Raw genomic sequence first — 23697 nt, forward strand, 5'->3', positions numbered from 1 at the left:
ACGACCGTATCATTTTTATCACGCCATCAATGTCAAACACAGTCGTTTAAAGTGTTAGTAGCACAAGTCCAGCATAGGTCAGCCAAATTCCGTGTGAGAACTTCGAGTAATTTAACGTACACGCCTTCTTTTTGCTATCTTGCGCAATGATTCCCTCTATCGCTGCTTCTTAACGATTTCCGCTTTTTTTCCAACCGCCGGCTTCTGCGTGGAAAAGGCGTGATAGAGGCATGGCAAGGGCACGTCACCACTCTACTGTGACGAAACAGATAGGTCTATGGACTGGCTGGCAGTTCGACAGTCGACAGCTGTTGCCTGTTAAGTCGTTACTGGAACATTTAACGGCAGGTAGTTAGTGGCCTTAAGAGTTATTGAACTGGCTCGTAACTGTACTTTACTGCCAGTTATTGTTCGTTTAGCAAGCCAAGGCTAGAACAATTTAGTTTAAGCCAATGTGGACAGATTTACGAGAGGGGCGGTTTCAGTGTTTTTCTTTCGACCTTGTAACTGTCCACGCGGTCTGCGTGTGCGCAACGCAATGCTTACGTCACGATTGGTGATGTCACTCTTGTGCAACTTGTTTGTGCGTTTTCAGGCCGGGCGGAAGTTATACAGGCTCGATATATAAGCGACTGAGCGGTGCTGTGTGCCGATTGTAAGCTGTGTGTGACTGAATAAAAGCCACAAACGTACAACAGTTATCGAGAACTTTTTGAAGTCTAAATCAGTGTCAAGTGTTACTTGGACCAAGATGGACGTGACTTCAGTATTCAGCTCTGCGCTGTCGGCTATAGGAGAAAGTAAGTTTCAAATTCTGATTCCTACAAATTACCTTTCTGGGTATGTTTTAACTTAACATTAACTAAAATTTTTAGTAAGTCGAAATCCTCTAAAAAATCTAATTTAAAAAGCTGGTTAAACAACTTGTTCTTAAAAAGCTTCAAGTCGTATGTATGTAGACAACGCTGTGTTATTATCCCTAAAGTGGAATGTTTTCAATTTTGAGCAATCAATGATTAATTTGCATTCTGTGCTTACCAAATGTTGGTTTCGCGCAAATAGGCGGCTTCTTTTAAAACGCAGTTGGTTAAAATGTAACTGCCTAGTCGATGACGGCATATAACCGCACCTTGTAGCAAATATGTGTCAGGAAATATCCACAAAAATCACCGAGGAAAGCGAATTGAGCACACAAGCTGTCAAGCACACCGAACGATCAAACCGGCGCTACTGTGCTGTTTAGCCGCCAAAATGCGCTTTTTTGCCGGAGCGCGCGTACCGCTTTAAACTCGAGAGCGCCTTTTTTGCCGCTTGACCCACGTGTGCTCATTGGAGCGTCCCTCTGATTGGACGCTGGCGTTGGGCGGAGCTGCGAAGGTTCGCGAACGAACGCGAACGGCATGGTTCGCGGATTTGGAAGGCGCCACTTTGGCATAAAAACGTGTGGGCGAAAGGGCGGGTAAATTCGCACCGCTTTTAACGCTGAAATCCATGGGTTGAAATGTGTTGCTCGCCTTTTTAAGTCGTGCTTTATACTTGTACCCCGATTATAACGGCTATAGAAACGTTACAATAACTAAAAAAACGGTATAGATAGATGGACATATGTATTGATTCGAAACATCAAATTAAAAAATAATACAAACACACTACTACAAAAATCATATAATTGTAAATTAAAGCCTCAACAAACCCAGTCGTGCTTTTTTCGTACGAAAAATTTACCAGCAGTACGATTTCGCGAGGTTTTCGTTAAGGACAAAAACATTTTTTTTCTCTGAAAATGGCCGTTTCAGTATTAATATAAACCTTTTGCGGAAAAGGGTTTTAAGGCGCTATAAGCCGCTCTACTGAAGACGACGCTAATTCGCAAATTGGAAGTTACACTGCGCGTTTGGTGTTAAGCTATGCAATGCTGTCGTGAAAAAATGAGACTACTATAATGAAAAACGCACAAAAAAATATGTTTCACGGACTGACTTGTTCTCAAAAAACGTCAGACATCGTTTTTTTGTTTTTGTTTTTTGTTTTCGAGAAACTGAAGCCGTTTAATCAGTAGTTTTTGGTATGCTGAAGCGTTCGATAACATATTTGAAGCCCCAGTGAAACAAGATCACATATTTGTTTGAACTGGTTTCACTCTGGTTAACTCTATAGCTCACCTCTTGGACTCTTGGTATCACACGTTGGTTATAACTTTAAAAGTGGTTCTTATTTGCGCAAAGATATAGGCGTTAACCTTACATACCGATATCCTTAACATACGGAACGTCGAGTTCTTTAACGTTGCATTATGTAAAGGAGAAAGGCATGTTCGGTATGCCGGTAAAACGCGTCGTCCAACCTACGATGTAACTCAACCTGTCGATGTAATAACCTGTGTTAGCTGCGTTGTCACATGGGTATGACTCACTAACACGGCCTAGTTTTTGGTGTGGTTAGCCACATACATCGAATTGCTTGCAAAGCGGTTTGGAATTTTGTAACTTTGGCGACCCAGTTGTTAACAATTTGCATTAACTTTGCCTGTGGGTGTGTACTGGAAAAACCCATTTTGGACAAGTAGCATTTCATGTGTATGCATACTTTACCTTGAACCAATTGAAATTTATTATAAATTAATCTAAATAACATCGTTTTTTGCCGCTGGCGACTTTTGTTAAAGCACGAAAGTCGTGCTTTTCAAAAATCCTTAAGATAATATAATGGTTCTACATGGCGCTCATATATATATTTCTAGATTTAAAATTATGCTTATGGTTTAATGCCCTGCATAATGAATTGATGTATGTGTCAGTTACATAACACACCGCACATTGCTGTTTACGAAATTCTTCTATAAGGTGAAGAAACAATTTGAATTCTTAATGAACACTAGAGTCAAACCTAACCGCATGTTTCAAGGAATGTCAGCTGATAATTTTTTATGTCCCACATATTAAAGTCAAATGAAGTAAATTTTAAGCAGTTACATGAGCACAGTCAAGTCAAGTCTCCCACTTATGTCATTATTCATTACTCTTCTATACTCCTAACAGTCCTAAGGGATTAAAAGCAGCATTTCATTGGCAGCGCCACTATAGTGTAGAGGTGGGCAAACTTATTCTAGTCAAAGCTAAAACCACGCCAAGAAACGTCTGATTTCCTCAAAACGCAAACACACAAGCTTGAACACCATATTTGCGCCAAGTCGAAAAATTTTCGCATCGCTTAGTCAAACTCAGGCAAATAATATGCGATATGGCCTCGTGTCCGGTTTATAAAAAAGGTGGTGGGCTGGATCCTAAAATTCCAAAAAATACATAAATATTAAAAAGAAGAAAAAAGAATTTATATAATCCTACTAAAGCGTTGAAGAAAAAACTTAAGCTTTGCTTTAAAGAGTCGATTTTTAAACGTTATATTTTCGCAGGCACCACGGCCGTTCCTTGGAACAACGAGTCTCTGGTTTGGATCCTGGTCGTCGGTTTTGTGGTCGCTTTCGTTCTGGCCTTCGCAGTTGGAGCCAACGATGTGGCCAACAGCTTCGGAACCACGGTCGGCGCCGGCGTCCTGAACCTCAAGCAGGTGAGTAGGGGTCAAAGGGTCAAATCGCGGGGCTGGAAACGGCGCCAAGGGCTACCGGTGAAATTCCAGGAGTGCTGTACGGTTGTTATTAAGGTGTTGAAGGTTCTGAAACGGCGGTTGTATCATTCCGAAAAATGGAATCTCTTGCCTCTTTCTGTATGAAAACCTGCAGTGAATCTTTCTGTGGAGGTAAAAACACAAGTCGTCTTTTTTCCGAAGTCTTTGAAATAGAGAAAAAATGCTTTTTAACAAAAATGAGGACAAATTTTATCTGAAGGTATTAAAACAGGTTTTTTTTTCCAGCAAAGTTCCTTTATTTTTTTTTTTTTTTTTACTAAGTTAAGCCTTATTTCCCCCTTTTTTACTTTTACCAAGTTAGCCTTGTGCACATTATTTTATTTTTTATTTTTTCCCCCCAAAACTGCTTTGTTTCGTTTTTTTTTTGACAAGTTTGACCAACTCCAAATCCAACCCAAAAAAACAAACAAAAAGCTCTTTCCAGCCCCAAGTTTAGGCCCCGGTCCTCTCTCTGTGAGTTAGGAAGGCGTTTTTTTCCACCCTGACGTTTCGTCAACCACCCACAGGCGTGCATCCTGGCCACGGTTTTCGAGACTGCCGGAGCGGTCTTTCTCGGCGCCAAGGTGGGCGAGACAATAAGGAAGGGCATCACTGACGTCACGCTCTACGATGACGTCGAAAACGGCGTCGAGATTTTGATGCTGGGAAACCTGAGCGCCATGTTCGGTAGGCCTTCCACCGCTGCTGAAAAACGCTCGCTAAAACCATTCAGAGAGCATTGCGCGCGCCACAAACGAAACAGATCTCCATTTTGCGGTGGTCATAAATCTTAATGTAAAGTTACTGCATGCGTTTTCTGTGTCTTCTTTAGTGCATAAAAGTTGCAGACAGCTTTTTTTTCTTTTTTTCCTAAAAATTTAAACGGATCGGGATACATTAGTTTTACAAAACTCCATCAAATGCCGATGTAAGCTAACACTTGACTGACAGACTTTAAGGTTGGTTCACACTAGACGCGTCTAGCGTTATTCTAGCTTTGACGCTTTCGTTTAGAAGCGAGGAAATTTGCCGTTGACGCTAGCAACGCGTTATGTGTGAACTGGACGACGCTAGCGTTTTGCGCCAGACGCTTACGCTAGAAGCAAAACGCGTCTAGTGTGAACCGACTTTTATAATAGTTTTTGTCTTTATCGCGACAGTTAATTCAAACGACGCAAGCAAACCAAACCGAAAAATTGCCAGTAAAATTTATTTCGCGCAGTCTATGGGCCACCACAGCGTCTAATCTCACAAAAAGCGACAAAAATCTGTCCGCAAACGAAAAAAAAATAGATTCAATTTCACAAGCATGCCTATGAAAGTAAACCCTACAAAAATCTCTAACGAGTGTTAAAAGCGTTTTAATTTTCCATCTCCAGGTGCGGCCATTTGGCAGCTGATCGCCACAGTTTTCAAACTGCCAGTGTCGGGCACGCACAGCATTGTGGGAGCCTGCCTCGGTTTCTCATTGGTCGCCATAGGACCGGCCGGTATCAACTGGCTCAAACTGGGTTTAATCGGTAAGTTGTAAATCTTTCGCCTTTTAGTAAAAAAATAATAAAACAAATTAGGTTGTTTAATTATTTTGTTGACTGCTGACCCATCAATGTTATTTAATGAAGGTAAACTTTAAGCTTAATAGTGATTTGTACAGCCAAAAAGATACAGCTCAAAAATCATCTTGATTAAAACGTTTTCGATACCTCCTTGTCTTATCATCAGTTTAAGTTTAGGCTTTTAGTTTCACAAAGTTGCTATTTAGTGTGCATTTTTCATTTTTAATCCATATAGGAAACGACATTTCATTAAAAGTGTACCAAAGTTCATTTCATAACGTTCTATTTTGTTGGCATAATTTTAAAGTCGTGTATATTCTCCAGTACTCTTTTAACGAATGTGGTTTTATAGGGATTTTTGTTTGTTTACTTAGATTATTCTGAAATACTTTGGTGTTGATTATTGGAGACCAACGTCCATTAATAAGGTTTTATACGAAAAAAACTCTAAATATTAGAACCAGGCATTTAAAACACACAACATTTAAACGAAATGTCGTAAAACCGATATATTTGCGCGCCGGTGTTATTGGATTCAACAATATTCGTTTTTAACCATATTCAATTGTTGATCCTGTTACGCCCCATTTTTCAACTCTACTTCGTTTGCTTAACCCCGTCTAATTTTTTTTCCACAGTTTCCAGCTGGTTTATTTCGCCTGTGCTTTCTGGACTCATGTCGGTCGGACTCTTTCTTCTCGTCAAGTTTCTGGTCCTCTCTAGGGTACGTGTCATCATTTGCCATTTTGCGCCCCCTTAAAAAAATAATAAAAAGTGGTAAACTACACGCATTGCATAGATAAAAACAAAATAGTATGTGATGTTTTTTATAAACCTCAGATTTTGCTTAACTGTAAAAATGCTTAAATTAGTAAACAAGTATCTATTTTTTACCATTCCAGTGTCAAACTACAAGCATTTCATTGATAAACACAAAATATGATCTAATTTTTTTTTTTTTTATTATAAAATTCTAAATTTGTTGAAATGTAAAAATGTTTTCGAAAATCAGTAGGTAATTATCTGTAAAACTTGCGTCAAAACATATGCTTAATAGCTCACTCGGTGGGGCGGCGGTCGCGTTTACCCGCGGTCACTGGTTCGAACCTCACTTAAGCCTTCTTTGTTTTACTTGCAGGAGAACCCGCTGAAAAACGGCTTATTCCTTCTCCCCATATTCTACGCGATCACCATCGGCATAAACTTTTTCTCCATAATGTTTTCTGGAGCTCCCCGTAAGTAAAATCCATTTTTTCAGCCCTATTTTTACCACTTGAAATAGTCCTTTTATCGAGCAAGTGTTGTTTAATAGGAAGCGTTCAAAGTTTTCGTTTAAGACCATCGAGAATACCTTATTTCGCAAACTTTAACTCTTTACTATTGTTAAGCAGACATACAACTTTACCAATAAATTTTTTAGGATGCTTTAAGATGTAGTAGGGATAGATAATTCGTTGTAAAAAAAGCTTAAACCAAGGTTAATTTTAATGGAAATTCGTCCTAATAATTTCGGCTTTCCAACATAACAAAATTTATATTAACAGTTGTTTTTCGCATTATAAAAAATGATATTTTTCCAGTTCTGGGTTTCGACAAGCTTCCCATCTACGCACTTATCCTGATCCCCGTGGGCATCGGCCTATTGGTTGGTGTGCTGGTTCGCATTTTCATGGTGCCGCGGATCAAGAGAAAGGCAATGCAGAAGAAATTAGGTTTGTCTAACTCTAATGTGCTATGTTCCGTCCGCCTACAAAAAGTTCAGTGAGGGGAATTGGTTCGCCAAAGCTTTGTTGGTATACTTACGCTTTTTGTTTAGGTCGCCGCGGAAAAGGGTCGAAAAACACTCAGTTATGATTTTTCAGTCTATGTTGAAAAATAGTCTATGTTGAAACTGAATAAAGAGTTACTTGAAACGTTCAAAATGATACCTACTTCTGTACGGACTTTCATATTCTTACTATGACTCAGTTAAGACTTTGCAATGAGTAATTGTCCCTTAAAATGAAGCAATTGGTCAAGAATCCCAGCACGGTCGCAGAAATACCGTAGAGCCGTTTTCTTGCGGGGATTCCCCTAACTTTCGTTGTCTGACAGTCAACCTAACCTTTGCGAAAAAGAGAATCGCCCGAAATTATTGCGTTGTTAATGTGGTCGGTTGACGCATCGCGTGTCGCCAATGGAAAACTACCCGCGGTTTTCCACTGTCGGTGTCGTTAACCTAAAATATTGCGGTTCTTGGCGACGACGAAGTTTACAAATGCTTTTCTAATTATTCTCGGCTTTTGCCGGAGTCGAACATTGATCGATTTTTGTGTTTTTTTCTTAATAAGTGTTTGAGTTATTTATTTCTGCTACGCCTAAAATTTTCTGCCTGATGGTGGTTTAGGTGTAGAAAAGCCTGGGTTCTCTAATAGTACGTTTTGGAACTCCAAATTTGATTTGCACATTAATATTGAACAAATGTTCTACACAAGAAATTGTTAGAAATTTTATTGTCTTTGGAGCAGATTTTGATTTGCATCTGTCTTAATTCGTTGTTTGCCCATAGGTTTGCTTTTACATTTGTGCAGCTTTTTTAGGAAAAATTTTAGTCCTTTTGGCGATGAAACTCATAAATGAAACAACACGGTCCAAAAACCGATATTTTGTAAAATGCTTTTAGCAAATTGCAGTCAAATACACCCATCTGTACCCCTTTCGTAACTTGACTAAATTACTCTATCCTATTTTTTCTATATTTTTCCTTTTTTCGCAGAGGTCGAAGGTCAACTCGAGTGCGGCAAAATGCAATTGAAGGGGACTCGTGGAAGCGGGGCTCCCCCTGATTCGGGGTACGACACCCCCGTCGACAAAAACACCTCGGTAAGAGAATTCGTCTTTTTTCCAGAACAATTTGATCCAAATATTATGGCTAACGAGGCGATCTTTTTTCAGTAAACCGACCTGTTTTTGTTTTTGAAGAAGTGTTTTGCATATCGTTTTTCAGACAAACTAAAGAGCCCCTTAAAGTTTCAAACTGACCTACTATTTGCAGCTAAACGCTTCGGCATTTTCGTTTTTGTTTTTGACGATTTTTAGTTTCGTAAGAAGGAAGTAAGAAGGAACTCTTAAAATTGACATTTTAACCATACTGCGCCTGTTCACTAAATTCGCCACGGCCCCGACAACTCCTACATTTCAGTCAATCTAAACAGAGCCCTAAAAGTGTATTTGCTTTTTGGACGAAACTTTGTCTCTGAAAACTTGTGCAAATGTTTTTAAAACAGAAGTAATTTGTCAGAAAATGTTGATTACAACATAAAAAATGGCAAACAGAGTCACGGCAAATATTATCAACTTTGGCATATTTTTATCTTCTTTTTTATGGAGGAAAGGGGCACAAAGTAGTCTAGTTTAGACTCTTTAAAGTTAAAACAATATAACTTGCGAAAGTGCAATGTGAAAGTGCTTAGTTCACGGCGATGAAATAATTAATCGGCCTCACTATAACTTAACGAGCTCGTCAACATTCCGAACAATAAAGCTCTTACCGTCGTCCCATTTAACCCGACGCATGCTCAGCGGCGTGCTCGCCAAATTGTGATGACGTCATTGGCTCGTGACGTGGCCACTCCCGCAAGGCGAAAAGCGCCACGCCCCCTTTTGCGAACCAATAGCGCGCCTTTTAGAATAACTTGACCGGTTTTGGTCGATCGCTTTAAAAAAGTCAGACCCCTCTTTATTGAGCGCTTGTTTTTTTTGTACAGCTTAGCAAGTTTGCAATTCCATTTCTATTTTTTGAAATCAACTAATTACCTTCCGTTTTTTTACGAAACATTGTAGATATTTAAAATAATAAAAGAGTTCTAAAAACCTTGAAATCGCAGGAGTTTATTTTGAAGAGGTGTTCCCATGATTTTAGAAAAACAACAAAGCCTTTAATAATTTAGTAAATCTAAAGTAAATTTCTACTTAAAATTCGATTGAAATGTTATTTGACGAAAGAATATTAATAAAAGGGGAAAAAAGTATAGCGTCAAGATAATATGTGGAAAACTATTTTTTTAGTTTATTAGCTATTTTTTTTTAGTTTATTTAGCAACACAGAATTTAAATAAGTATAGTTTCAAAAATCCCCTTTAGGCCCTGACAATTTGACCCTTGCGGTCAAGTAAGGCTAACTATACCCATGTTTTTTTTCAGGTTTGGTTTGGGTGACCGCTAAGTAGTTTTAAGAGACCGCAAGTGTTTCATTTAGATACCAAAAAATAGCCATCTTAGTTGAAAGTCCAACTTTTGGGAAACCACTGGAGAAATTTGGGGGACCGTTTCGGACACTGGCTATACCTTTCACTGCTAACCTGTTTACAAGTTATCGCGTCACCCGCTTACGCAATACAGCCAGGTGTTGATTAGTTGGAAATACCAGAACAAGGAACTGACGATGCTCGGTGTTGGTTATCGTGTTTCGAGGCACGTACATCGAACTACTGCGTACACTCTTGTATGCATTGAAGCTTGATCCAACCGTGCTTCATCAGGTCAAAGTAGAAAACTGATAAAGCACAGTTGAGCAAAAGCTTGTCAAGATTTTAATACAATTTATTACATACTGTCGGTAAACAGTCCAACTAGTTACCAGATTTTTGCCAAATACGGCTGTCAACAAATATTGGCATTAAAACTCGCCGATCAAGAAACGTAGAGTCGTAATATGTACAAGTAGTAATTTTCGGGATGTTTTTAATAAATAAACTCTATATTGTATTTTTAATGTTCTCCCGATATATCTGTTTATTGTTTCCTGCTATGTTTTGAGTATTTTGGGGTTTCCGATATATTTGTGTTGTTTTTAATTGTCCCCCAAAATTTTCCTATATGCTTTTAATGGTTTCCTGGTTTTATTTGATATCTTTTTATTGTATCTTGAAATATATCCTTTTGTATCTATACTACTGTAGGTCTGTAGCTGTTTATAACCCGCTTTACTACTATAAACGAAAGTGAATGACATTTTTTGGCAACATAAAGCTAGCCGTATATTATTTAAAACAGAAACAGTGTTTTAAATTTACCCAACAGCCACTTAAAATATATTTTACTTAACATATATGGGTCTATTTACATACTTGAATGAAACAGTCACGGTCCCGGTCCTAAAAATATCTTAGCGATCACCATAGTCACACTTTAAATAAAACTGAAAACAACCATAGGGTTATTTTGCCTATTTATGTAATAAAAGTTTTATGACGTAGATTATCAAAGCACATAAAGCAGTAAGTATTATTTTGAACGTTTCGAATAACTTATTTATTTTAAACACCACATTGATGTTGAAAATGAAAAAAGAGTGATTCGAAACGTTCAAAATGATATTTACTTCTGTATGGGCTTTGATATTCTTACTACGTCTTAGTACAACCTCCATTCATTATGCTCCAAATCCAAACAGGTTTAGGCTTTCACCGATTTGCAGCAGCCAGGGTCCTACCTTTAAAAAGTAAAGAAGCTAGCAGCGAAAATTTACGACCGACAGAGTTCTGCTTTCCAAACCGTTTAAAATCCTTTTCCCGGGCGCCTTTGGAAGGGCAAACAAAACCCTGACCTGTCCGTGCCCTTCGCTAAAACAACAAGATCCCGGGACCACGCCGCGAATGTGTGCATTCCTTACGTAATTTGCGTGGTCAAATAATGGCAAAGCTCGTAAAAATGTCGAATGCAACTGGCGGCCAACGAACTAAGCCGGATTCAAGCGTCATGCTTTGTCGAAACCTAATTGCGAAAGGCGTTTATTGCGTAATAAAAACTGTTTTCCCAGGGTGGTTAACGAGTTCAAATTGACGAATTTCGAAAAAGGTTTTGTCTGCTAGACTTTATGCGACCCCCGATGAGTTTTGCCAAACAACTTGTTAAGTTCTAATTGCTTCGTTTAACTTAAAAGAGCCGGTTGCTTTCTACCCTGAACTGGCCGTAAACCTGCTGTTTTATTGCCAGGCGAACGACACGACAATAGAAACGTCGCTACTCAACGAAATTGACGACCTCTCGCCAAAAAAAAACAAGGAAGACTTTGAGAACAGCCTCGAGTCCCTTAAAGGTGAGTTGAGCAGAAAAACAAAGATTTTATCTTGTATTCGAACTGCCATTAGGAAAAAGGCTGCTTCTAACGTTTGCTTTAACTGACCATTTTTTCAAGTGGAAAAGAATATGTTGTATACCCTAGTCACCTAGTGTAAAAATATGTAATGTGCCCGATTGCTTTCCATAATTTGTGGCCGCCAAAGATTCGCACCAATAATTGTTTTTTCGAAATTCTACGCCAAAAAGTTGCGATATATATGCTAGAATTTCACCTTTTTCATGGTAAATTCACCAGGCCGGCCATATTTCACGCCAATTGACGTAACTGGTTAACTTTTGAACGAGGTTTTCACGCCAAAGAAAATACTGATACTGGAATGCGTTAGGGCTCGGCTGTTAGAGCGCTATGCAGTTCTAACAGATTAAAACACTAAAGCGATACTAACTATTACTGCGTTGAATATATATCAAAGCCCATATGGGTAATATAATTTGAACGTTTAATTGCTTAAAGAATTACTCGAACGTTCAAAATATGGTACTTTCTCCTCTATGGGCTTTAGGGCGAACTTTGCTTCATCAAATAAATCGGTTATCCATTGGATAAAATAAATCGGTTATCCATTTTCGCCTTTAGTTGCAATTATATTGCCCTGAAGAAGATTGTCCGAATAGATGGTGGAAACGTTGGCACTCTAATAAAATTTTGCCGGAAGAACAATTGTACCATTGAAGAAACAAAAAGGAGCATATTAATTGCTTTTCGTTAGTAAATGAAGTGTCAATTGGACTATATCTATAATACAACTGTTCCCGATTAACTGCCGAAAAAAGAAACAGAGGCCAACAAGAAACATAAAGGAACATGTTTAATGTTTTTTATTCGAGGACATAAAAGCAAAACAGTCTAGTTGGCGTGCTGCTAAATGTGGGGGGTCCCCCCAGATTCGCGCACCGTAGCGTTTTCACATCAGTCGGTTTAAAGTCCACACAACATTAGCGACAAGAAATACGTGCGACGCAAATACCAATGGTTCGTTTTCGCATTTGCCTACACACTAAAGTGGGTCGGGCCGGTTGCAAGCAGGTGCTGTTGTTCAGTCTACGGTTGTAAACAAATGCAAAGTCCACCCGCGTCGCTGTTTCCAGGTCATGTTGCAACCCTCGCTCAAACATGGGGAAATACTTGTTATTGCGTGGTTAAGAACGATTTCAAAGTACGCTCCTCTGCCCTTTGAGTAAGGGATTTTTGAACTTTGATCGTGAATAAAGGGTTAAACCTTGATTGGTGTCTTTCCGCTTTAGAAACTTTTTTCAGACGTTACTGAACGGAAACCAACGGCGAAACAGTGTTTTGTAAGCTCTGACTATGTTTGACAGACGAAAAAGGGATAATTTTAACCAACGCTTCGCACCTTAAACAAATTGTGTCCAGAAAATTGTCTAACTGTGATCGAAAAAGCACTTAATTTTTGGCCACAAAAAATGAACGCCTGATCGAACAAAAAAGGCACTTGAAGTTTCAGTTGCGTTATTTTCAGAAGAATATTTAAATCAAACGAAAAGGATTTTGTTGGGCGACTAAAAGGCAGCTGAAAATATTGCCGGAAACTGTATATATATATATATATAGCTTTTTTATTTTTTTTTTTTTTTTAGCAGAATTTCCTAAAAGCAAAAAAGGTTTAAATAATTTTATTTTCATTTTTTTTAACTGACTGATTTCGATATTTTTTTAATTCTATTAATTTTCGGAAACGCATTGAAAAAAAAGTCCGTCAACATAAAAAATACACGTCTCCCAGCTACGCGAACGAAATCCCGCCTAAAAACGGGCGCCAATATTACAGGAAGCGCTACGCAAGCGCACGCACACACACGACGCACACGCGCGTGCAGGCGAACAACAGCGGAGTCTCGCGCCCAGCACACGCCCACGCCATGCCCCTATCACGCGTCGGTCAGCCGTAAGCCGATTTAGCTTTGTCGAAGGTCCGGGTTCCCGGGACCTGAGGCTTTGAAAAGTGGGCGGTGCCTTTTTTTCCAAGCCCCGCCCCTTTTTTGGTTCTCGAGTCGTTGGGTTACGTAACGAGAGTGTTTTTGGGGAAGACCATAGCAAACTTAAGTTACGTAGTTTACGATGGAGATAGACCGATACATCGGTTGACCGATAATATCCACCGATATTACTCCATTTGTATCGCTAATTTTTTTACCGATATATTACTTTTAAAATATTATACAGATTTCCTTAAAAACAAACAAAATTTCTGTTATTTGAGCCTGCAAATTTCTCCTTTACTTAATACTGTTATGATTAAATGATTTAACATAGTGTTTGGATAACTGTGTTCCGCATACTGCAACGTTATTAAGTAAAATAAGAGTTGTATGGCTAAATAGGTAGATGAACCGAATGCTATTTGCGTATTATGTTATATTAAACTTTTACACTTGCATGCGACAACCGTCAGAAAATGTTGCACTATAGGCGACTAGGAGAAAAATTACTTTTGCAAATGTAAGCCTCATTTATTTACCGATTTTAATAATTGGCATTGTGCGAAATACATACCGAACTTACCAAAAAGTAATACCGTCACTTTGACTAGAATCTTTTTTCTTACAAAATAGGGTATAGCTGTCAACCAAGTAACGGACAACTCTACTTAAAGTTTTATTAATTTGAAACAATGAAGATACTGTTGCTGTCAGTCATTGTTTTAAATTGTAAAATTGTTCTTTTTGAAAATGTGGACTGCCACATTGTTTCGACAATGGAAGTTATTGTGAAGCCTAAACCTGCTCTTATCGTCAAGTATCAATAAAAAAAGGTTACACCCGGTTCGTAAAACGTAACAGAAATTTGTCAAGAAGTAGCCAACGTTTAATCAAAGACCTGCCCCGCCCATGTTTGCCAGTGCATTCGATATCGGCAGAAATAATATTTGTTTTGCCGTTGGCTCGCGGAAAAGATTTCGGCAAACACGCAAACATTCGTGTTTCCATTCTAGACGACGGTTTTGGAGTGTATTGTTGTGCTGGTCGTAGTTGTGGAAGTTTGCCCGTTGCACATGCGCTATTAATGGCACAGTCTCATTTCCGCTTCGCATTTCGTATATGCGATGCAAAATATTTTGGCTCTGTGCGAAACAGGGCGATTCATCAAATCGAACACGCAGAATAAACGACGGGACTGTCGTGTTTATAACCTTGGAATTGATAACTTCTTTAAATAGCTTAACGTTAAAAGTCACTATAGCACAGTATTTCTCAACCCGTTGGTCGCGACCACAATTTGGGTGACTACTTGATTTGGATAAGTCGCCAACTGCGATAGTTAAAAATAGTTCGCTTTTTTCCGAAAAATATTTCTCCAAACTTTAAGACAATTGGGAAAGCAATGTGAAGGTATGGGTCGTATAAATCTAATTAATTCGTATTTATGCTAATTTCTTGTGTTTTGTTCACAAGCTTACAACAAGTTATTTGAAGACAATTTGGGCTGCCAAATCTTTGCTTTATATATTCGCTAAGTGTTTGTGTCCCCGCGAAAAAAGTTGTGAAACACTGCTTTAACAGAAAAGTTCGCCAATGCCATTAACGTCCTTCCATTTTAGTTATGGGTAATCCAATATTCCCTATAGACCCTGAACTGATTAGAGTAGTGCTTCTCAAACGTTTTGGCGGCAGCCCAAATACCTAGCGTCAGTATAACAGCGAAACTTGGCGACCCAATTTTCTTCACTGTTTTTTTTTTTTGAACAAAACATAGGACGAATACTATAAATAGATGCGAGTTTAATTAATATGAGCGATATATAAACTGTTGCTACCAGGCATGGTAATATAAATCAAAAACAGCTCCTCTGGTAAATTGTAACAATTACCAGAGGAGCTGTTTTTGATTTATATAATATGAGCTATGTTATCGTATTACCTCCGCACTTTCCTCAAATTTTGAATAAATTCTGCTCAAACCCAATCTCACAAATTTTATTAGTGCATTATTAGTGCAGTCGGCGAACCAACCAAATTAAACCAAGACCCAATTTTGGGTCGCGACCCATGGGTTGAAAAACACTGGATTAGAGGGTCAGCATTTTTACGTTGAAAATCAAGCAACATTTTGGCGGTGAATTTTTTGACAGGCAACCATTTAACTCATTGCCCAAAGTCCCGGAACAGTTTACCCAATTAATCCAAGTTCAACTGACCCAACTACCTATTTGTTGACAAGGCTACTGTACCTTGAGTAAAGACTTGTCGCACATTTCGCTCTGCTAATTAGTTTGTGGTTAACACTCGACAGCGCCGTCTGACGGATTTGTGATAAATTTATTTCTATTTCTTCAGTTTGCATCCCATGACACATTTTCACGCGCGCGAGCATTCTTACGAAAATTAATGAACTCTTTTTTATTCGATAAAAAAATGACACACATAAACTCATTTAGAGGTCACCTGTAATGTATTTTTTATTTATTTAGATGACCTTGACCAATCCAATCTATCCAACGAAACCGATGACAGCGTAAGTATTATTATTTTTATTTTTTAATAATTGGTAATCTTTTGACATAAGCATATTAGAATTACCTCTAGATTTGGTTTTAATCTAAATTCAGCATCTTGCGATTAACTTTGAGCTGGTTTCATTAGTCAAATATTACATGCCGAATTGCTGTTTTTTTTTACACAATAACGAATAATGTTAAACGCAACCTTTCGGTAATTACTTTACATTACGTAAACCTACAGTAACTTTTAACAATAAAGTGTTAATTGTGTTTACAGCCCCCAGAAATAAATATCCGTACAAAATCGTTTTCCCCACAACGCTGGTTTCTGTTTTTTTAAATAAAATGTTTTTTTCTTAGACGTGGATGAAACAAAACAACAGCCGAAGCGAATTAATCGTAATGAGCACAGATGTAAAAATGGAAGACGGCGGCAAAAAGGTGAGTTAGTTATCCTTCTGAAATGCATTTTGATGATTTTGTTCTTGTTGTATATAACTGTATAACTGTCACCACCCCAAAAAAAGAATTACAGTTTATAGAGTTAACTAAAACTAAATTGAAAGTTTTTTCTGTCAAAAATTAGAATAACTAAAAGGTAAGATTTTCCTGTTTTTTTGTTATAAGTTCTCCGTGAAAGTTAGCAGAAAAGACAAACAAAAGACACTGACCAAATAAATAATCTAAGTTGTTAGCCGAATTGTCCTATATAATATGGTTGAAAATCAGGCGACAATATTGGCCAACAAATTTAAGTACAAACTTGATGAAGTCAGCCACGTTTCCTGGTGTCAGGTCAACCAGCTTAAAAGTTAAATTAAGCTAACAACTTTTTCCGTTTTAAAGGAAGTAACTTTTTATTTTAAAACTCCCACGGCTGGTTTCTGCTGGGTTAAAATCATGTTTTATCTTGCAGAGCAAAAAAACGAGAAAGAGTGAGAGCGACCAAGAGGAGGAGGAGGAGGAGTTGGAGGCTCCCGAGGTGAAAGTGCTCTTCTCCTCACTACAAGTGCTCACCGCCTGCTTTGCCAGCTTCGCTCACGGCGGCAATGACGTCAGGTGAGAGCCCACATCACGAAAGCTATCACTAAAAAAAATTGAGAATATTATCACGAAAATGAGTTCTTCACGAGAAAAAAGTAAGAAAATGATCCACAATGTAAATATGATTAAATATGGATGAAACGAAAATGTCTTAAGTAAAAAGAATTTGTACAGTGGTGTGAAAGAGTGCAAATAACAATAGTGATGAAAATGAGAAAAATGGCAAACCGTATTGAACATTTACTTATGAAGGTTACGAAAGGTTAAAAAAAGTTGAACCTTTAGAAAAGTTGAAATAGTGGAGAAATAATGTTTAAAAAAAAAACTATGAACCACGTGCGGTGTTTCACATGTACGTTTAACAAAACTGCGGCAAAACGTTTCTAGCCAATTTTTGGTGTTTTTTGCGTCTCATTTTACAAACTGAAACAAAACTCGCATCCAGATGTGTCGCGTGAAAACCATGCACAAACAATTGCAAATTAAAGATAAACAAATATTTTTTTGCTACCATTTTTTATATTGAGTAAACTTTTCAATGCGCACAAAACTATATAGGCAACGATTTTTAAAATTGTCGCAGGAAAACATTCAATTGTTCCAATGTTTTCAAAAAATTTCATTGTTTCATTTTTACGCTCTTCAAACGATTTTTGAAAATGTCGCACAAAAAACGCGAATTTTTCCAATTGTTTTGAGATTTGTGCCAATTTGTTTCACGGCCGTAGAATAAACTCGATTCTAAACGTGTGTCGCTTGTCGCAGCAACGCCATCGGGCCGTTAATCGCATTGTGGATCGTGTTCTGGTCGGGGGAGGTGGTCCAGAAGGCCTTCACGCCCTGGTACCTGCTCGTGTACGGTGGAGTCGGCATCTGCGCGGGTCTCTGGATTCTCGGAAGGCGCGTGATTGAAACGATCGGCTCCAAACTCACCAAGGTCACTCCTTCGCGGTAAGTACTTATGCTAATGCTGTTAAATACTCATTTGATGTTCCAATTAAGTCATGTAAAAAAAAGTCCCAGTCATTTTGAAATGACTTCCCAGTCAAGTCATTAAGTCCCAGTCAAGTCATTTTGAAAAGACTCAAGTCCCGGTCTAGTTATTTTGAAATTAGTTAAGTCATAGGTAAGTCAGTTGAAAAAACTTAAGTATAAGTCAAATCTTTGTCCGAAGTCCCAGTCCGAGTCATCGGTTGCTTATGTCAAGTCCCAGTCAAGTCATTTTGAAATGACTTAAGTCCCAGTCAAGTCATTTTGAAATGACTTAAGTCCCAGTCAAGTCATTTTGAAATGACTTAAGTCCCGGTCAAGTCATTTTGAATTAGCTTAATTCCCGGTCAAGTCGTTTTGAAATGACTCCAGTCCCAGTCAAATCATTCGTCTATTCAGGTCTTTTGCAAGAATAACAAGTCCAGTACCAGTCCAAGTTGTCGTTTGCCCAAGTCAGTTCGCAGTCAAGTTATTATAAAAGTCAATTTTCAAGTTATTATAAAAGTCAAAGTCATGTCACTGACATTAAAAAGTAAACTGTTTAACTTTTAAAATTGGTATACTCGTCCGATTATAAGCAACAATTCAACTAAAAAATAACACAAACGCTTAAATCAAATCTTTTGAAAAACAGTGGCTTGTCATTTGAAAACAGTGAACAAGTGCATAATTCTTTACAACACTGACTTATTATAATACTGTGGCTACTGAGGTTGCTCGATTTCAGACGGCTGCTGATTACTGGGAATTAGTGCCATGGGAGGTCGACACCTGTATGGCGTATGGGGTGCCGAAACGTGTTGGAATGCTGTTTCAGCACTTTTAGTTTGTCTCATTGCGGATATTAACTAAACTAAATACATTACACACGGTTACTGCTTACTATTGTATTAACAAAGCCTAACCTCATTCCAGCATATAACACCTAACTTTGTTTTTATTAAATGTAGTATCGAAATGTTTTCCTATTGCACATTGTAACCATGTACAGTTACACCAGATGTATTATAAAAAAATGTAAAGTTTTGTCCATTTTTTAAATATTAAGCATGTGAAAAAATCATACGGCTCATGAATTAAAGCTTATGTTTATATCCACCAAAATAGCAATAATACCCAATAGTCGGAATAAGGTCTAGAAAACCTCTTACCCAACCCCAAACTTCAGCCCTAACATTATCACTAACTTTCTTGGTTGGCCGGTAACTTAGGCCAAATTAAATAATAGCGACTCATTTTAATTGCGAATTGACGAATAGCCCAACATTTTTTGCACTACCTTATCAGAGGTTCCATAATCCACTCGAGGCGCAAAATAAGCAGTCCAGGGCTCTTCAGCGCTCGTTCTTTTTTGTGGACGCTAATTTTCGTGAGAGCATTGAGGTGGCGGTGGTTAAATGTTTCGCACGTTCTCAATTTTGTGGTTTGCGGTGCAAAATATGATTTTATGCCAGGAATTACACGGCATTCCCACGCCTGGTTATAACGTGGTTTGCATAGTTGCGTAACCCGCATTTCGCGGCCAAACTTACGCTCCATAACCGTGCGAAACGGTGTGCAAGGTTGCCAAAAAGTCTTTCAGTCTTTAAAGTCTTTCAATGTCTTTGATTTTGATTACATGTGATTTACATGAAAAGTCTTTAAAAAAACCTTTGTTTTTCAAAAGTCTTTGAAGAGTCTTGTCGTTATAAAAAACAATTAAAATCCTAGTTTGAATAGTGTTTACTATGGCATTTATTTTTTTTTTTTATTATTATTATTTTTTACTATGGCATTTATAGTGTTTTGTTTTAAAAATTATATTAAAAAAACATCGAGCAATTTTAGGTCGTCTGTAAAAACCTACAATCTTTGAATGTCTTTAAATTGTTTCCATACTATTTTGTGAAGACCCTATGAGTGTAGCTCTATCCGCACAATAACCTATGATGAATTCCAAGCCCGTAAAACAAAGGCAAATGCCTCCTTGTTCTAAAGAAAACGTGTAGGACGATCAGGAAATCCTCGGAAGGTTTCAGCTGGTCTTTAAAACGCTTTACAATCGCTTATTAGGGAATAAAATCAAAAAAACAATGTTATGACTGTTTTTGGTAAAAAGCTGTTCAAAGCGTGGAAGGAGGCATTACTATAACTTGTCGTTGGAAAGCGTCTACAAGGCAGTTATAGGTCGGCTAGCGCACATGTTAAAAAGACACATGTTGAGCAATTAACCGCAGCATTCCAACCTCGCCATAGACACGCCCTCGACACACCCCCTTCGCGTAGGCCGTTGTTTTCGCCGAAAACTTGCTTCACCTGCCTTATTTTAACAGTATATGTCAGTGTTGGAATGACAATCAATCATTGATTTGACTCAAGTCATTGGCTTTACTTGAGTGCACTTAGGTCACCGTTTTGAAATGATTTGACTTTAGTCTTGGCACCAAAATAACTTGACTTGGACTTTTGCCAAATATCTTGGGGTTAAAATTAAGTGTTTTATTATTAAATTCATAAAAAGTTTTTGCTCGATAATCGTTTTTATTCCTGTATATTGACTTGTATTATTATTTAGTCGAGTTATTGCTCATATTCGGACGAGTTTACCGATTTTAATAGTTTACTTTTATGTCAATGATGTGACTTGAAGTTAACTTGCTCTCACATTGACTTGATTTAAACCTTAAACCAGGTTTAAACCAGGGCTGCGGAGTCGGTTAAAAACAACCCGAGTCCGACTCTCGAGTCCCGAGTCCCGAGTTCGACTCCGGCCAAATGTAAGATTTTGTCGAGTCCCGAGTTCAGCTCCGACTCTACAGCCTGTATTTTACCTATTTACGCAACTAAATTTAAGTGGATTTTCTGCAATCCACTCATATTGGTGTCATAATTGATCCACCCGCATTACATGGTTTAAAAATATTTCACATTTTCCATTAAACTTTTACAACTTACATTTTGCCGCCTTAACAGTTAAAAAATTTGATACTGCGCATGCGCACGTCGGACTCGGGACTCGGGTAGTTTTACGCGGTCTTACTCGAGTCCCGAGTCCGACTCCGGCAAAACAAACCGACTCCGTCGAGTCCCGACTACGACTCCGCAGCCCTGGTTTAAACTGGGACTTGATTTATTGTATTGTACTTGATTTATTGTATTGTAAATACTTGACTGGGACATAACGTACGTCATTTCGAAATTACCTGTTTATAACACTGCTACACTCCTTTTATTTTCAGTGGCTTCTGCATCGAGTTGATGACTGCCATCACCGTTCTGGTCGCCTCCAATGCGGGAATCCCCGTGTCCACTACTCATTGCAAGGTGAACGGGCGATTTTTTTTTTATTTTATTCAAAAAGTATTGGTATGTTGTTTTACCAAATATAAACAAACAAGGTGTTTTTCTTACATTTTAATATTACCCAATAAAAATAAAAATATGCAGCCGTCCAGAAACTAATTAAACAAATAAATTAGATTTAATACGACCCTGCAATAGATACACAAAAATCGATTCAAGAAGACCATCACAAAAAAAATAAAAGGAGTAATTAGCTTTATTTACCGCTACTCTTAAATTTTATTATGAGAAAGCTCTCATTTCCCCTATATATATTTAAACATTGCTTTCCTAAGACCCTAAAACGATAACTAAAAAGATTAAGTAAAAATAGCGGGTAAAACCAATGAATGATCTAATAAGCCTAACTATTAACACAACGCACAACAACGATTTTTCTTAAACTTAACCTCCCGACTTTTTAAAATGGTCCTTAAATAAATGATCCAAAAAGTTTAATTATTACCAACTTAACTCACGTCAACGATTTCACTTAAACTTAACCTCCCGCCATTTTTTCTCAGGTCGGTGCCGTCGTTTCGGTTGGCTGGTTACGTTCCAGGACGGCCGTTGATTGGTCACTGGCGCGAAACATTGCCCTCGCTTGGTTCGTTACGCTTCCAGTGTCCGGCCTGCTTAGTGCCGCCGCCATGTGGCTGCTTATGACCGTCGCGTTATGACGTCACAGCATCGGTGGAACGTCACGCTATATGACGCGTGCTTTTTTTCCTGGTTTGTTGTTTTTTAATTTGATTTTTTGTGTATTTGTTTTCTTACGCGTGATTTTTTTCATCGTTCCAGTTTTTTAGCCGGCAATTGTTTTCGGATTTGGGGATTTCCCGGCGGGTGGTTTCCGAAGCGGGAATTTTTATGCGGCGTAATGACAACTCTAGCTACCTGGATTTTTTTACCACTTGGAAAGTTAACTCAACTTTTGGGATACTTAACTGCAAGGCAATTCGCTAAAAACTACGTCAGATAAAAAAAAAAATAAAAAAAAAAAATAAAAAAATTTCAAACGTTTTTATTCTTAAGGGACTTTAACTTTTCAATATAATTTACGTGCTCAGCTACTATAAAACTAAATTTTATACCACCTTTAAATTTTTTTATTGTTTTATATATAGGGACAAATGGGCTTAAAAGCAGAGCGGTAATTTCGACTGTCGCTAGAAAAAAAAAATAGAAAAAAAAACGATTTTAGGTTTTACCGTGCATTCGCGTTTATATTCTGCTATTTAAATTTGTCGTCGCTTTACCGAATCTTAGTGCAGTAAAAACAGCTTCCTCAAATATACAGTCGCGCTGCTTGCGAGTTTTCAACTATTTCGGCAATATTTAGGCTTTGTTGTTTGACGTAACAAATTAACCTCCGTTGCTGGTTTGAAATACTCTCAACATTTTTATTAGGTGTTCTTGTGACTTTTTTACCGAACCAGTTGATCGAGAGGCTTTAAAAAATATTTCAGTCGATTGCAATCAAACAAAAGTTGGCTACACCTGGGATAGAACAACGTTGCGGTTACGAAATCTACTATACGATGCCTAATTTGTCGTGTACAGTTTTTCCCGAACGACAACAGAGCAATTAAAACACCGTCACCTCACAATTTAACCTATATCATTGTGCTTTTTTGCCGCGTGTGTAGAACAAGATAAATGACCTTTTTTTCTTGTCCACTCGGTATAAATTGTTTTGGAGAGATGGTTTATCCCTAAAAAACGGTCCTACTGCCTTTAGATAGTGGTATGTGAGGCGTTTCGAATATCCACAGCACTTTAGATGTTTCCACATTTTGAATGAATTATTTTATGGCTGTTGATAATATTGGTTGAAGTAACAGTCGGTCGTGTAAGAAACGTTTAATTTTATGAAATAGCAACTATACAGCTTTATACGTTTTCCACTTTAATCCACCTTAACGAATATTACGCAATCCTAAACGTCAGTACTCGGACCATGACTGAAGTAATGTTTGGCATTTCTTTCTTCATGTGTTTTGGGCAATTTTTTGCTCATTTATCATTTGAGTTAACCTCTTTGAATCCCGAATTCGGCTTTTTTGGCGAACTATTAAGTTTTGCTGCTAATAACCGAAGACGTATATGACACTGATTGTTCACGTATAGTACTACAATATACAATGTACTGTATCACTTGCATTATACAAGTTGATGCAACACGTTTGTGACGTTTTTGTTTGGAGAAGTCGACCGAATTGTTGAACCCATGATTTTACAGAAGATCCTTTTCAATGCAAATGCCATATTTTTGAAAGTATTGTTGCTTCAATGGTTAATATTTTGCAGAGGTTTACTTTGTCTTTTACCCTTTTTTGCGTTTTGTATACCCTCGCTTAGTTAAGCTCAATAAACGACGTTTTGTAGCATTTTTGCTTGTTTAATGGGAAACAATCTCGTCAGTCTGAAAGCGGTCTTTTACAGGACAGCTAAATTGTTCTAAGGTCTGAGCTTTATATCTTTGAATGAAAATTTAATCAAAGTATTGAAGAGTTACAAAAATGGTAATGAAACTAAAGTCCCATAGAGCTGCCATTTTTTAAGTTGAGTTTAAGTTA

At 37.9% G+C, this 23697-nt stretch overlaps 1 protein-coding gene across 1 annotated transcript; it reads left to right on the forward strand.

The window, feature by feature from the left end:
• The first annotated feature begins 455 nt into the window (after positions 1-455).
• LOC146163303 (sodium-dependent phosphate transporter 1-B-like) lies at positions 456-22291 on the forward strand. Its single transcript, XM_083380436.1, has 15 exons — positions 456-800; positions 3413-3567; positions 4152-4311; positions 5004-5144; positions 5819-5904; positions 6319-6415; positions 6761-6892; positions 7936-8042; positions 11157-11259; positions 15734-15777; positions 16124-16204; positions 16680-16822; positions 17573-17758; positions 21016-21100; positions 21643-22291. The coding sequence occupies exons 1-15, from the start codon at positions 752-754 to the stop codon at positions 21796-21798; spliced, it is 1725 nt and encodes a 574-aa protein (XP_083236562.1). The 5' UTR covers positions 456-751; the 3' UTR covers positions 21799-22291.
• Positions 22292-23697: the final 1406 nt, after the last annotated feature.

Source organism: Ascidiella aspersa, chromosome 2 (genome assembly GCF_963924565.1).
Source record: "Ascidiella aspersa chromosome 2, kaAscAspe10.2, whole genome shotgun sequence".
In the NCBI taxonomy this organism is placed as follows: Eukaryota; Metazoa; Chordata; class Ascidiacea; order Phlebobranchia; family Ascidiidae; genus Ascidiella; species Ascidiella aspersa.

Excerpts from the sequence above, each read along its gene's own strand:
- LOC146163303 (XM_083380436.1), top strand. The coding sequence starts at position 752 with ATGGACGTGACTTCAGTATTCAGCTCTGCGCTGTCGGCTATAGGAGAA. Across the intron at positions 4,312-5,003 it reads AAACCTGAGCGCCATGTTCG|GTGCGGCCATTTGGCAGCTG; the intron begins GTAGGCCTTCCA and ends TTCCATCTCCAG. Across the intron at positions 16,205-16,679 it reads TGGAAGACGGCGGCAAAAAG|AGCAAAAAAACGAGAAAGAG; the intron begins GTGAGTTAGTTA and ends TTTATCTTGCAG.